This window comes from Leptidea sinapis, chromosome Z, assembly GCF_905404315.1.
Source record: "Leptidea sinapis chromosome Z, ilLepSina1.1, whole genome shotgun sequence".
In the NCBI taxonomy this organism is placed as follows: domain Eukaryota; kingdom Metazoa; phylum Arthropoda; class Insecta; order Lepidoptera; family Pieridae; genus Leptidea; species Leptidea sinapis.
The window spans coordinates 4,459,569-4,471,980 of record NC_066312.1 but is presented as its reverse complement, the minus strand read 5'-3'; the positions used below and the strand labels follow the sequence as shown (position 1 = coordinate 4,471,980).

The 12,412-nt window shown below is 38.3% G+C and overlaps 2 protein-coding genes across 2 annotated transcripts in view; one reads left to right on the top strand and one right to left on the bottom strand.

The window, feature by feature from the left end:
* Positions 1–5,135, bottom strand: part of LOC126978666 (forkhead box protein F1-A-like) — a 52,663-nt gene extending 47,528 nt beyond the window's left edge. Inside the window, exon 1 of the mRNA XM_050827660.1 lies at positions 4,398–5,135. Coding sequence (XP_050683617.1) covers positions 4,398–5,106 — 709 coding nt within the window. The 5' untranslated portion in view covers positions 5,107–5,135. The remainder of the gene's footprint in view (positions 1–4,397) is intronic.
* Positions 5,136–8,688: 3,553 nt separating this feature from the next.
* LOC126978893 (uncharacterized) lies at positions 8,689–12,047 on the top strand. The gene is made up of 5 exons (XM_050828007.1): positions 8,689–8,830; positions 8,885–9,609; positions 9,715–10,021; positions 10,853–11,577; positions 11,777–12,047. Exons 1-5 carry the CDS (start codon positions 8,689–8,691, stop codon positions 11,930–11,932), a joined length of 2,055 nt encoding a protein of 684 aa, XP_050683964.1. The 3' UTR covers positions 11,933–12,047.
* Positions 12,048–12,412: the final 365 nt, after the last annotated feature.

Here is a 12,412-nt window from a genome sequence, read left to right as displayed (position 1 = left end):
AATAATATAAAAATTGCGATACAAAAATAGGTGTTGATTGTAGATGGGTGAAAATTTGAAGTTGTGTGTATTTTTTAATATTGAATCATTTTTCAATTTGCACCCGACTGGTGTAGCCACACGCCATATCACAAACATTGTATTGAATGGATGTGTTCAAATATTTAATCTGTGACAAAACTGAAGATTTATAAAACTACATAAAAATAGTTTGATAGATCGTCAACAACTGTAGTTAATCTACCAACTATAGTTATTTAAAAGTTTGTTTTTTACATCCTGAGAAAGTTAGAAAGATATAAAGATTCTAATTAGTTATTTATTTTAAACTATTCTTTCGACGACGGGGGACATATCAAAGGAAAAATTTTATTTAATTTCAGCATTTTCATATTTATTCACCTTTTAAGCCTTTCCTGGACTTCCACAAATAATTCAAGACCAAAATGAGTAACAGGTCCAGCCGTTCTCGAGATTTAGCGAGACTAGCGAACACCAATTCATTTTTATACATATAGATAATATAACGTAAGTAACGTAAGATTTATTTGCCATGCGCTAACTTAAAGAGAGATATTCACAGAGGCAAAAAAACACTTGAAGACTGATTGAAATTGATTGAACCTAACGTGATAATGTCGCCAATATGAGAGATAAACAGAGAACTGCTGTTATAATATTTCATAATAGCGTATTCATTGTACTATCTATACGAGCACCTCTCCAGAATACTGCCACTGTAAATCATCGGCTCATAATTCACAAGAACCACTTCAGCTGTGAAGAGAAACAGGTAGCTCCTAGCTATTAATGTACGACGGGCTCGAGTGCGCACTGAAAGATTTATTTTTTGGAATTCTCCCAGTTTGTGAGTTATTATTTTAGTACTTTCGTATTTTTTGTATTTACCTTATGTTTTTTGAACTCTTCTATTGGCGGTTTTGTGAACTCTTCTATTGGCGCGTAGGGAATATTTGGAGTTGTGAAATAAACTTATATTAGTACAGATGACAATATTGTGTTTGTATTTATCATAGATACACATACATGTTCTCATTTTTTGAGAAGGTCAAATCCATTCAACTGACGACACTGGTTTCCAAAAACACTTCAGTTAATTTTCTTGCACAATTGAATATATTTTGACGATTAAAAAAAAATATAACAACACTTCTTTACTAACTACACTTCCACGTTCTAAACAAGTTTATTGTACAAAACTAGATAAGCTTTTTTATATTACGCGGTGACTATTTCGTATATTGTCGAGCTGTACCTACTAGTAGTGTTTTTAATCCTGTGGTATTTATTATATCTGCATCACCTTCTTCCCGACCCAATAATCAATCATTCATCAATCAACTTTTCTTGTTGATTATTTAGTTCATAGCTCTTAATAAATTGTTAATTTGCCCTCAAGGACTGTTCGGGTAAAGGAGAGCCTTTCTCTAGTCCTTAAATACTGGGTAAAACATATTAAATCGGTTCAGTAGATCCAGAGATAACCATTATACCTACGAAAGTATTTTATTGTTTCGTCAATATTTGAATGTTTTTATTGTTATTATTTTGTTATTCGGGACGAAGACAAATCCAATTAATTAAATATCATGAAAATCGTGTTCGAATATTGTGTAATGTATGTAAATTTTTTAATGATGATTTCACTAATAGGTATTATATAAACGCTATATTTTGTAAGGATAGATCGTACGAATGTATATGATTGCAAAAGTTAAAAGGTAGCTACGGCAATATACTCCTATAAACTATGTTATTTATTTTGGCGAGCATTAACATGTAGATTTTGCGATATAGAAACGCGTGAGCAAGTCACGTGTGCCTGCTACCTCCCCGCGATTAGTTGATAGTTATTTTTTAAAGTTTCAGACAGCTATACTCAAAAATATATTATTCTCAGTTGATATTCTAACGTACTTTTGCTATAAAATCAGAGTTAAAACACATAAAACACCAGCGCTTGACTGTGTCAGACAACCGAAAAGTTTCTTAGCGAAACTAAGAAAAAACCGATTCACTCGATTATATGAAACGTGCAGTGATTTACAGATGACGGCTATGTAATCTTGTGAAAAATGGAGATAACCAAAATCCAATACGTTTTAGCAACTGTTCGCTTTCAAACTTAGCCGCCAATCGCCATACTGTAATTACTACTATTTCAAAGTTATGACAAATGACTGTACCTACGTTTCATACTAAACAAATTTTAATTTTTACTTTTATTTTATGAAAATACACTAACTTGAGACATAAGATGTTAAGTCTCATTTGCCCAGTATTTTCGCTAGTTGGAAAGAAAATGGAAATACAACGTAATAAGAAGTGGGTCTGCATGAGTGGGAGGCTCCTTTGCACAGGAAGCCGGCTAGATTATGGGTACCACAACGGCGCCCTTCAGACCGAAACACAGTAATGTTTACACATTACTGCTTCACGGTAGAAATAGGCGCCGTTGTGGTACCCATAATCTAGCCGGCATCCCGTGCAAAAGAGCCTCCCACTCATGCAGACCCACTTCTTATTACGTTGTATTTCCATTTTCTTTGTTTTTGTATTTTTGTGCCTTGGATACTTAGTGTGGCTGGCGCACAAAATATTACAAAAAATATAATAAGAAATAGTGCGTGAATCCATAGCCATAATTTTTTACTATTAAGGTTTGAAGTAAATCTGTTTAGATGCCCCTTTGTTTTCCTGCAATCACTGAACTCCCCATTCTACGGTAAGCAATTTCCAATCAGAAAACCCGAAGCTGTTAACTGGTCCGTCATTTACCGAGTAGATAAGTCAATATGCATCATTTTGAAATTCGCACGGTTATCCGAGTGAGTCAAAATGAAGCACTTGAAATACGATACCACTGAATCGAACTCTAGTTTTAAAGCGTTTTTGCGAAGTGCTATTTCGCTTTGATCTAATATTACAATGAAGACGAATAAATGTAGGTATAGTTTTGAATAGGTAGATTCGAACACTCCATGCAAAAGTTTACAAAAAATTGCGCGGGAACGTAACAGTACTTACCGTACGCCATATTGAGAAGTTATTGATGTGTGATCAATTTGAAAACTAATACTTTTGTCCTGTTGGATGAAAAATAAAACAATACAGGTATAATGCTATTACTGAGTTTGACCGTTTCGTGCGGATGAAATAAATTGTTATTTCTTCTTAAGTTGCATTTTCAAGAAAAAATGATCTAGTTTTCTGATCTCCACATTAATTTGAAAAAAAATAAAAATTTCTTATCTGTCATATTCTGTTTATTATGAAATTCGTAGACTCTCAATCATTACATCAACAATAATTTCGTTATTGTTTGAACCCTGTGTTTGTATTTTACCAATTCATTTGGCCATTGCTATAGAATTATCTGAAATTGTACAATAAACATACCGGCAAAATTTGGGAGATTTACAATAGTATTTACAATGGTTTTAGAATTTTACAATGGTATAGATACCAATACTCTATCAAATTTGAAAGGAAGAATGTTATGATTAACTACGTCGATAGCACTGGCAAAATCTGGTGATTGTTCTACTGCCCAGAGATCATCCTAAAATACGAATGATAGCTGGTCCATGCTGTATATTTTCACTCACTGTTACTACATTGAAATTGTTTTGTACATCACTATATACTCATTTTTGTTACATCACTACTTCACTAAAAGTTTTCAAGTGCAGTAGAAGTGGCAATTACTTTATACCCACTTCTCATCTATTCTGAAGAGGTGGTAAATAGTAGTGCATAAACTTAGACATTCATAAGATTTTAAAAAAATATAAATAAACAATAAACAAATAAACTGACCAGTAAATATAGTCTCCATCTCCAACTATCATAGACGTATTCATCGTTTGTAATAATGTTAAACAAAATACAATTAATAAATATTTACGTTACACACTTATGTATACACGTCAATGTTTACTATACATTTATAAAATGATGCGATTTTGTTATTTTGTATGTGATAGAATAATCTCTGATATTAACGCGTTCATTTAAAAATCTCTTCTTCATTTAGTACCCACAAGATATTATGTTATCCTAGTTATATACTTTATACATTTCAAGCCATCTAATTTGAAATAGCTGTGTCTTTTGATATCTTGTGTGGCTTGTGCTGATTTAATACCTACTCAATTTCATTTTATTGATACGTACCTAACCTTGTCTCCGAGAGGAGTGGGCAAATATTACGGAACTCCATTAGTCTTGGTCTTGACATATAAAGACTAAACATAGCTGACGAACCCATCATCAGCTATCGAAAATGGGTATGTGGTCCACCCAAGTGAGGCATATCCGAGCAGTAGCCACGTATGATATAAAAATGAAGGTAGAAATTGCGTGAGATCACTCACCGTAGTCGTTGGAGACGCTGTACTGGTAGTTCGGTATCAGCTCGGGCAGGTCGTGGCGCGCGGGTGAGGGCTCCAAGCTGCCCCCGCCGGCGCCGTAACCCGCGGGCCAATCACGATCCCCCAAGGTACTGTACGGGTAGTACTCTCCACTCGTACCGTACCCCATCTGCTGACTGGTGCTGGCACCCGTGTACCCGCTTGCTGCATACTCCAATGCCGTGCTTCCGCTGGCACTGCTTGTGCTGCCCAGCTCGTAAGCCGTCGGCTGGGATGAGGGCAACGGAGGCACTCCACTTCCGCATAGGTAGCCGCCACCCGCGTACTGGGGTTTCAGCGTCGAGCATTTCTGCCGGAAGCCTCGAGGTCGCCGTCTGAACGAGCCATCCTCGAACATGTATTCCGAGGACGGGTGTATCGCCCAGTAATGCCCTTTCCCGGGGCGCCCTAGGCCTTTCGGCAACTTGACAAAACACTCATTCAAACTCAGGTTGTGCCGTACCGAATTTTTCCAGCCCTGATATGAACTACGGAAAAACGGAAACTGTTGTTGCAGAAAGGCATATATCTCACTAAGAGTCAGCCTCTTGTTGGGGGAGTGCCGGATAGCCATCACAATGAGCGCGATGTAGGAAAAGGGAGGTTTTTCCTGACGGCGCGTGGCCGCCGGCCGTCGCGCCATGTCCTCGGGGACTTGCTCTTCGGTCTTCATCCGTGCGCGTCGGGTCGCGGCTTGGAACACAGTGCTGGCAGCCGCCTACTGGTGAGATGCGCGCGCGCCGCCCAGGCCGCGCCCCTCTGCCTGCTACACCCCATACCCACACCTACGCACTCGTCCCCGCGTCTCACACATGTGGCTAGGGCTGCCAAGAATACGTACATCGTAAGTTGTATAGCTACAACCTACATAACCTACTAGAGGTAATAAACAGTAAAATAAATCTTATACTTATTAAAAGAGATTAATTAACTTTATTTTATATTTATGTGAAAACCAAACGTATTCTCTTCAATTTGGAACTGTTATGAATATTTTTGTTACTTAAGTCGCATTATAGGTATTATAAATAATGTTATTTGAAAATATTTATAGGCACTATACCTAAACATATTGCACAGGTGTCATATTACAAGCATTAATAAAAACGTTAATAAAACGTTGAATATATTCTTTCCATATTTCAATGAGACTAACGCTCAGATAACTGAACTGATTTTATGTATTTAAATTTAAATAGATAGTAGACATCTGTGTTGGAGACCACAGAAATATGCCCAAATTATGGAGGTTACAAAGATTATTGAAGAAATCATCATATATGTACACTTGCTTGATTTACCCTTCTTTAAAATCTAAAAATAATATTTCAATGTCTAATAGTGATCTTAATTAACCCTTGAGATTTAAAAAATTATAAAGTTGATACCTATCCAGTACAAAAACAAAATTGCTAAGGCAAAAAAACAAAAAATAAACCTGAGACTATAGTTAATACAAAAATCAAAACGTAAAATTACTAAAGTTAACTTCAAGGTGCAAAGATGGGGAAAGTTAAATATCGTACCTTGCAATAGATGCCTCTTTTTATTATAATTCATGTAAAAATAATTGAAACAATAAAATATAAACAATATACATTAACGGATTTTACAATTTCTTTCTTTCAAACTTTTATTTCGTTTTGTTCTTTATTTGTAAGTGGCAGCCCTAAAAAAGTATTGTAAAAAGAACAGTAACACTGCTTTACTTGTAGCTAAATTCACTGATATACATTTTACATTCAATAATTAAGATTATACAATAACACAATTGTTCACATAATTGTATTGTAATGATAATAATATATTTTCCTTGAATTCTTGGATTCTGCTGTGCCAGACACTGTAATCAACATATCTGATAATATTTGTTAATAATATGATTCATCTGAATGTTTTGCGGTCCTACACGAAGCGGGTTTCAAGGAACTTTGCACGTACAATCAAAGTTTGGCATGAGTCCTATTTCACAAGCGGTGTCTCCAGGGCAATACGATATAACCTTCAAAAAAGGGCTTATAATTTCCTTCGACCTCAACGCTCCTCTGATTCCATTGGGATTACAGGATTGGGAAATGATGGTCACTGACTTTAGTTGACCAGTAAGCACTTTTTTCTGCTTTTTTCATAAAAAATACAGTGAATAATAACGTAAAAAAAGAAGTTACTGTAAGTACCATTTTACCTTGGATACCTGCATATATCTGCAATTTATTCAGTTCTATCAAAACATACAATATTCATCATTAGTTACTCTGACTTCACTTGGAGTGTTTTCTTCTCAAACAGCTGGCGAGAAAGTCTCCCGTAACATCTTCCACACGATGTATTTCTTCTAACAAAATACGATATTAATTTGAAATTTATACATGAGACGAGAATTAAATTAAAATATAGCATTAGATACAGGTTACTTATCAGAATTACAGCTTCTGCGGTAAGTGCGACGATATTGCAACTAACATTAAACAGTAAATATTTGTAAGTAAGTTCAATGCTCTGATCTCCCACAGCCTGCATCATCTACGAGCATCGCCTAAACACAAACGGCGGAATACTCACATTAACAATAATATTTATGTGTTCAGTAGTCGCAGCTCGCAAGGACGCCCAATGGCTGTCGAACGGTCTTGACCTACGTTCAGCTAAACCAAACATTTGACTGTATCTATAAAATATACGACGACGTTCACCAAATATTTAACATTAAGCGTAAACTAAACTTTTGCATTCACTGCTCTAGTTTACGATACATTTACGACTCTATGTCAATGTGTATAAGATCGACGTTGCCTTTTCGAATATTACTACGAATTTTTGTTGAGCAGCAGTGGTCAATGTTTGTAAATTGTAGTGCAAGATACTATTCATCTCAGACGTAAAACTCTTGACAGAGTGCCCGTGTTTTACTAGAAATATGGATATGAATTTCAAACTCTCACAAGCTTTGGAGGTCTTCAATTACTTAATTCACAACAACTTACTTTGTACACGGATTGTAAACTTAGGCTCGTATAACAGTTAGTATCTCGAATCAGGAAACTCTTTTTCACGCCAATTCAATCATGACTGATTGATGATTGATGGTAATCAGCTCATTGGACATCTGTAATCAGCTCGTTTTCAATTATTGCTATGCTAAAATTCTCATACCAATTTGTCAGTTTTAAATAAAGACGCCATTGTGTATCGTTATCGGGTTTACATATCATATTTATCATCATAAAAGTTTTAAATAGCCCCCAAAAGCTATGTATGGACCGTTGGTGGCACTAAACGGGGGCCAAAGCGCGGGCAGGGAGTTATATTGTTCTCAATGCGCTGCGTAGAGCAGTGATTGAACACTCCTTCTGTCTTATTCTCTATTCTGAGTAAAACCTATCAAAAACCCTTAAAAAGTGTGACAAATACAGGTTAGTTAGTATCCGTGCTTTTAATAAGTAATATATTGGACAGTCGATGATATTGCGCATGAGCACCAACTGACGTTGCTTGTATTTAAGGAGTTCCTCATATCCAAACTACGTCAGTTCGTGACTAGTATAACATATCGACACATACCGGGTCTCACACCAGCAACCTGTCCTGTGACCAAACAAACACTTACGTAATTTGCTTAATATATTTGGCATTCTACTGGTTGCTTTGTTGTTTCGTCTTAGCGACAAAGCTACAGGTATCTATGTTTCTCATTATATATGTTACGATAACATAGACGAACCACCTTAATTATTAAACATTGATTGATTTCTCAAACCTCTTTTTGGAAATAAATCATATTCGTCGTCTTCTTCTTTCTTATAGCGCCAGCATAACGTTCGAAAAGGAAGGAACTGCGTGACGTTAATAGCGTGCACTTAAGCTCCGCCCACAAGATGGCGTATGCCATCCACAATACGTCTACTTTTTGGTTTGATTATTATTATTCACAACCTTAAACAACATTTTGATTGTATTTATAGATCATTTATGAAAATCATATTATATTCGTTTAATAAAATAGTCTAGTTTTTGTACAAATTTTAGCTACCAACTAAGGCCTATAAGTGCACATTTAGATAAAAGTATATAAACAGTGAAGAATCCAGTTTTTGTCTAAGTTCATTCAGATCATTCACCTACTTTTTAAATGTAATTTTTTTTTATTAGACGGTCAGTGGTTTGAAATTCCAAGTAAGCTTGTACATATTTTATTTATAGATATTTATACCTATAAACAACTCACCAGAGAGCGATAGTGGTCGCCTCCGTCTATATGCCGGACGGGGAAGACCCACCGCCGGAAGAACTTGTCAAACTGGTGAACTACTGCGAGACAACCAAGAGCGAGCTTATTGTGGCTGCAGACTGCAATGCACATCACCCGCTCTGGGGCATGCAAACAACCAACGAAAGGGGTAAGCAACTCACTGAATACCTTTTTTCTACTAACCTTAATATCTTGAATGTAGGTTCAGAACCCACCTTTGTAAATAGAAGGAGCAAAACAATTATAGACATCACCTTAGCAACAGAGGGAGTGTCTGATTATATATCCAATTGGCATGTGTCGAAAGAAGCATCCTGCTCAGACCACAAATGGATACTTTTTAACATGGAGGTAAACATCACTACACCGCCTCCCAAGAGGAAACCCCGCAGAACGAATCTTACTCAGTACAAGTCGCTGATGGAATCGCGTCTAAAGGACGAAACACTCCCAGCCAGAATAATCGGAGTAGACAACATCGAAAACCAAATAGAAAAAATATACGAATTCATGACTGCCAGTTATCATGCTACATGTCCCCTAACCAGCCCTCAATCAGACAGACCAAGACCCCAGACCTGGTGGGGACCTGAATTAGAAAGGCTCAGGAAAAAAGTGAGGAGACATCTGAACCGCGCAATGAACACAGGCGATCAATACGACTGGGACATCTACAAAGAGTGTAAGTCTGAATACAAGAAACGCATCAGATACAGAAGATCAGAAGGCTGGCGTAAATTTTGCAGCAGCATCCAATGCCATAACCAGGCCAACAGGGCAAGGAAATTAATCTCTAACCAACCCAGGCAAATCCTTGGATCCCTGCTGAAACCTGACGGTACATTTACCAACTCACCAGAAGAAACAGAGCGAGTCCTGACGGAAACTCACTTTCCAGGATGCAAAATAATGCAGCATATCGAGTGGGTAAATGAAAACATAACCGCTGAGGAAGCTGACTGGCAACAAGCACACAAGTTGGTGACAACCGATAAAATAAAGTGGGCTATAAATTCCTTTCACCCCTTTAAGTCAGCAGGACCTGATGGGATCTTTCCCGCCTTGTTGCAATGGGGAGGAGAAGGTCTCCACAACCGGCTGATCAACATTTTCAGGGCGTGTCTAGCGCATAGATACATCCCTAGGATATGGAGGGAAGTTAAAGTGATCTTCATACCTAAACCAGGTAAAAGTGACTATTCAAACGCTAAATCTTACAGACCCATAAGCCTTACCTCTTTTACCCTAAAGACCCTAGAAAGGTTGTGTGAAAGAGAACTGAGGGAGAATTACCTTAAGAACATACCCCTACACCCCAACCAACACGCATACAGTCAGGGTAAAAGCACCGAATCTGCACTCCACGCTGTAGTGAACGTTATAGAGGGCGCACTTTCGGAAAAAACCTTTTGTCTAGGAACTTTCGTGGACATTGAAGGAGCCTTCGATAAGACAAAATTTACAAAAATAAAAGAAGCATTACACCGCCATGGAGTATGTACAACTCTGTCATCATGGATTGAAAACATGCTCAAACACAGAGTGATTTTACTAAATGAAAGTGAGACACAGAAAGCATTTGTAGCTAAAGGCTGCCCCCAAGGAGGAGTTATCTCACCTCTTTTATGGAACTTGGTAGTAAATGATCTAATTACCACTCTAAACGAAAATCACTACTTTACGGTAGGCTACGCAGACGACCTAACTATATTAATAAGCGGAAAGTTTGCCAGTACTACATGTGAAGTAACAAATGCAGCATTGAAAATCGTGGAAAGATGGTGCATAGATAACGACCTATCAGTCAACCCACATAAAACAGAATTGGTAATGTTCACAAACAAAAGAGTCCTGGGTAACTATAAACTGCCAAAACTGTTTAACACCGAACTCCAACTAAACAGCGAAGTGAAATACTTAGGAGTTATACTTGACAGCAAGTTAAACTGGGCGGCCCACTTGGAAACAAAAATAAATACAGCTACCGTAACCTTCTGGCAATGCCGTAGAATGTTGGGAAAGACATGGGGACTTGCCCCGAACATCGTACTATGGCTCTACACAGCTGTGATATGTTACGGCGCAGTTGTATGGTGGCCACGCACCAAGCTGATCACTACTTGTAATAAACTGCAACGATTCCAAAGACTAGCGGGTATGGCTATCACAGGATGTATGCGAACTACACCTACCGCGGCTGTAGAAGCTATGCTGAATCTTCCGGCATTACACCTCTATATAAAACAAGAGGCGGCCTGCGCCGCAGTAAGGTTGAAGACATTAAATCTTTGGAAAACCACTCAATCCCCACACCCAGAGGTTCTAAATGAGGTGATTGAAAAGGAGCCTCTGCTGTTGGCAGTAAGTGATAGATCTCCAAAGGAATACATATTCGATAAGAGATACAAAATACAGCTGCATGAAGAACTGAAAGAGGACCTCAGTACAAAAAACCTCAGGATTTTCACAGATGGCTCAAAGACAAGGTCGGGCACGGGATACGGAGTGTTCTCGGATGACCTAAATATAAGAATAGCTGCATCACTAGGAGCTCATAACACTGTCTTCCAAGCAGAATGTATGGGTATCATAGAAGCAGTCACTGCTACTTTGACTCGAAAGGTAAAAGACTACTCCATCCGCATCCTTTCAGATAGCAAATCAGTACTACAAGCCCTACAAAGCCACACTATCACCTCTAAGCTAATATACAACTGTCACCAATGTCTGAGGGAGTTATGCGAAAATAACAACCAAGTAACTCTTCAATGGATAAAGGGACACAGTAACTCACGAGGGAATGATGCCGCTGATGAATTGGCCAGGAGAGGCTCAGCGATGACAGCAAAAGGACCAGAACCAACTATCCCTCTCCCGCCTAGCTGGCCTACGAAGGTAATACGCCAACACACCAAGGAATTACATAATAAGTACTGGATGAACGTAAGTGGGTGTAGACAAGCAAAAGAAGCTCTACCACATATAGACCCCAAGCTCTCTCGCAAGCTAGTAAAACTTCCACGACCTAGGTTACGGAAAATAACTCATGTACTAACGGGTCACGGCCCTTTTAACAAGCATCTGTTCAATATAGGTGTCACCGACAGCCCACTGTGCAGAGCCTGCACGGAGGCGGACGAAACGGCCGCACACGTCATTTTGGAGTGTAGGAGTGTGGCCTCATACCGGGCCAAACACCTGGGGTCACCGAGGACTCTCCCCGAGGTCATGGGTGACATCAGAGGTTTGATACATTACCTTGAGGAACTAGGGTGGCAGGATTAGCCGCCCTCCTCACCACGCAAAATAGGCGCGCTGTAGTCGTCGAGTTGCGGATAATAGCCCGTGATAACCTATAACCTATAACCTATACCTATAAACATGTAATTAGGTATATTTTTGAGTAAGCTCGCATATTTAGTGATCTTGAACTCTCGAATCGCCATTCACCACTGAGCGCTCTTTACGATCCAGACAATGTTTGCTTTGAGGTTTTAGGGTTTCCCCTTAAATTTTCGTACGCGCAACTAAATCTTTATAGTTCCTCGTAAAATCGTGACTAATTCATACGTACACATATGTACTACTATCTGGAATTAACAGAGTAGGAATCTGTTAGAACCAAGCTGCACTAATTTTATCTTACAACATTGGGAGGATTTTCAAGGTGAACAAACTGACTTAATTGAAATTGGAAGCTCATATCACATCCGCGATACGTTTTGTCGAA

Coding starts and splice junctions, on each gene's coding strand:
- LOC126978893 (XM_050828007.1), top strand. CDS start 8,689: ATGCCGGACGGGGAAGACCCACCGCCGGAAGAACTTGTCAAACTGGTG. Junction 9,610..9,714: donor TAATGCAGCATATCGAGTGG/GTAAATGAAAAC, acceptor CACCCCTTTAAG/TCAGCAGGACCTGATGGGAT. Junction 11,578..11,776: donor CGCCTAGCTGGCCTACGAAG/GTAATACGCCAA, acceptor TGTTCAATATAG/GTGTCACCGACAGCCCACTG.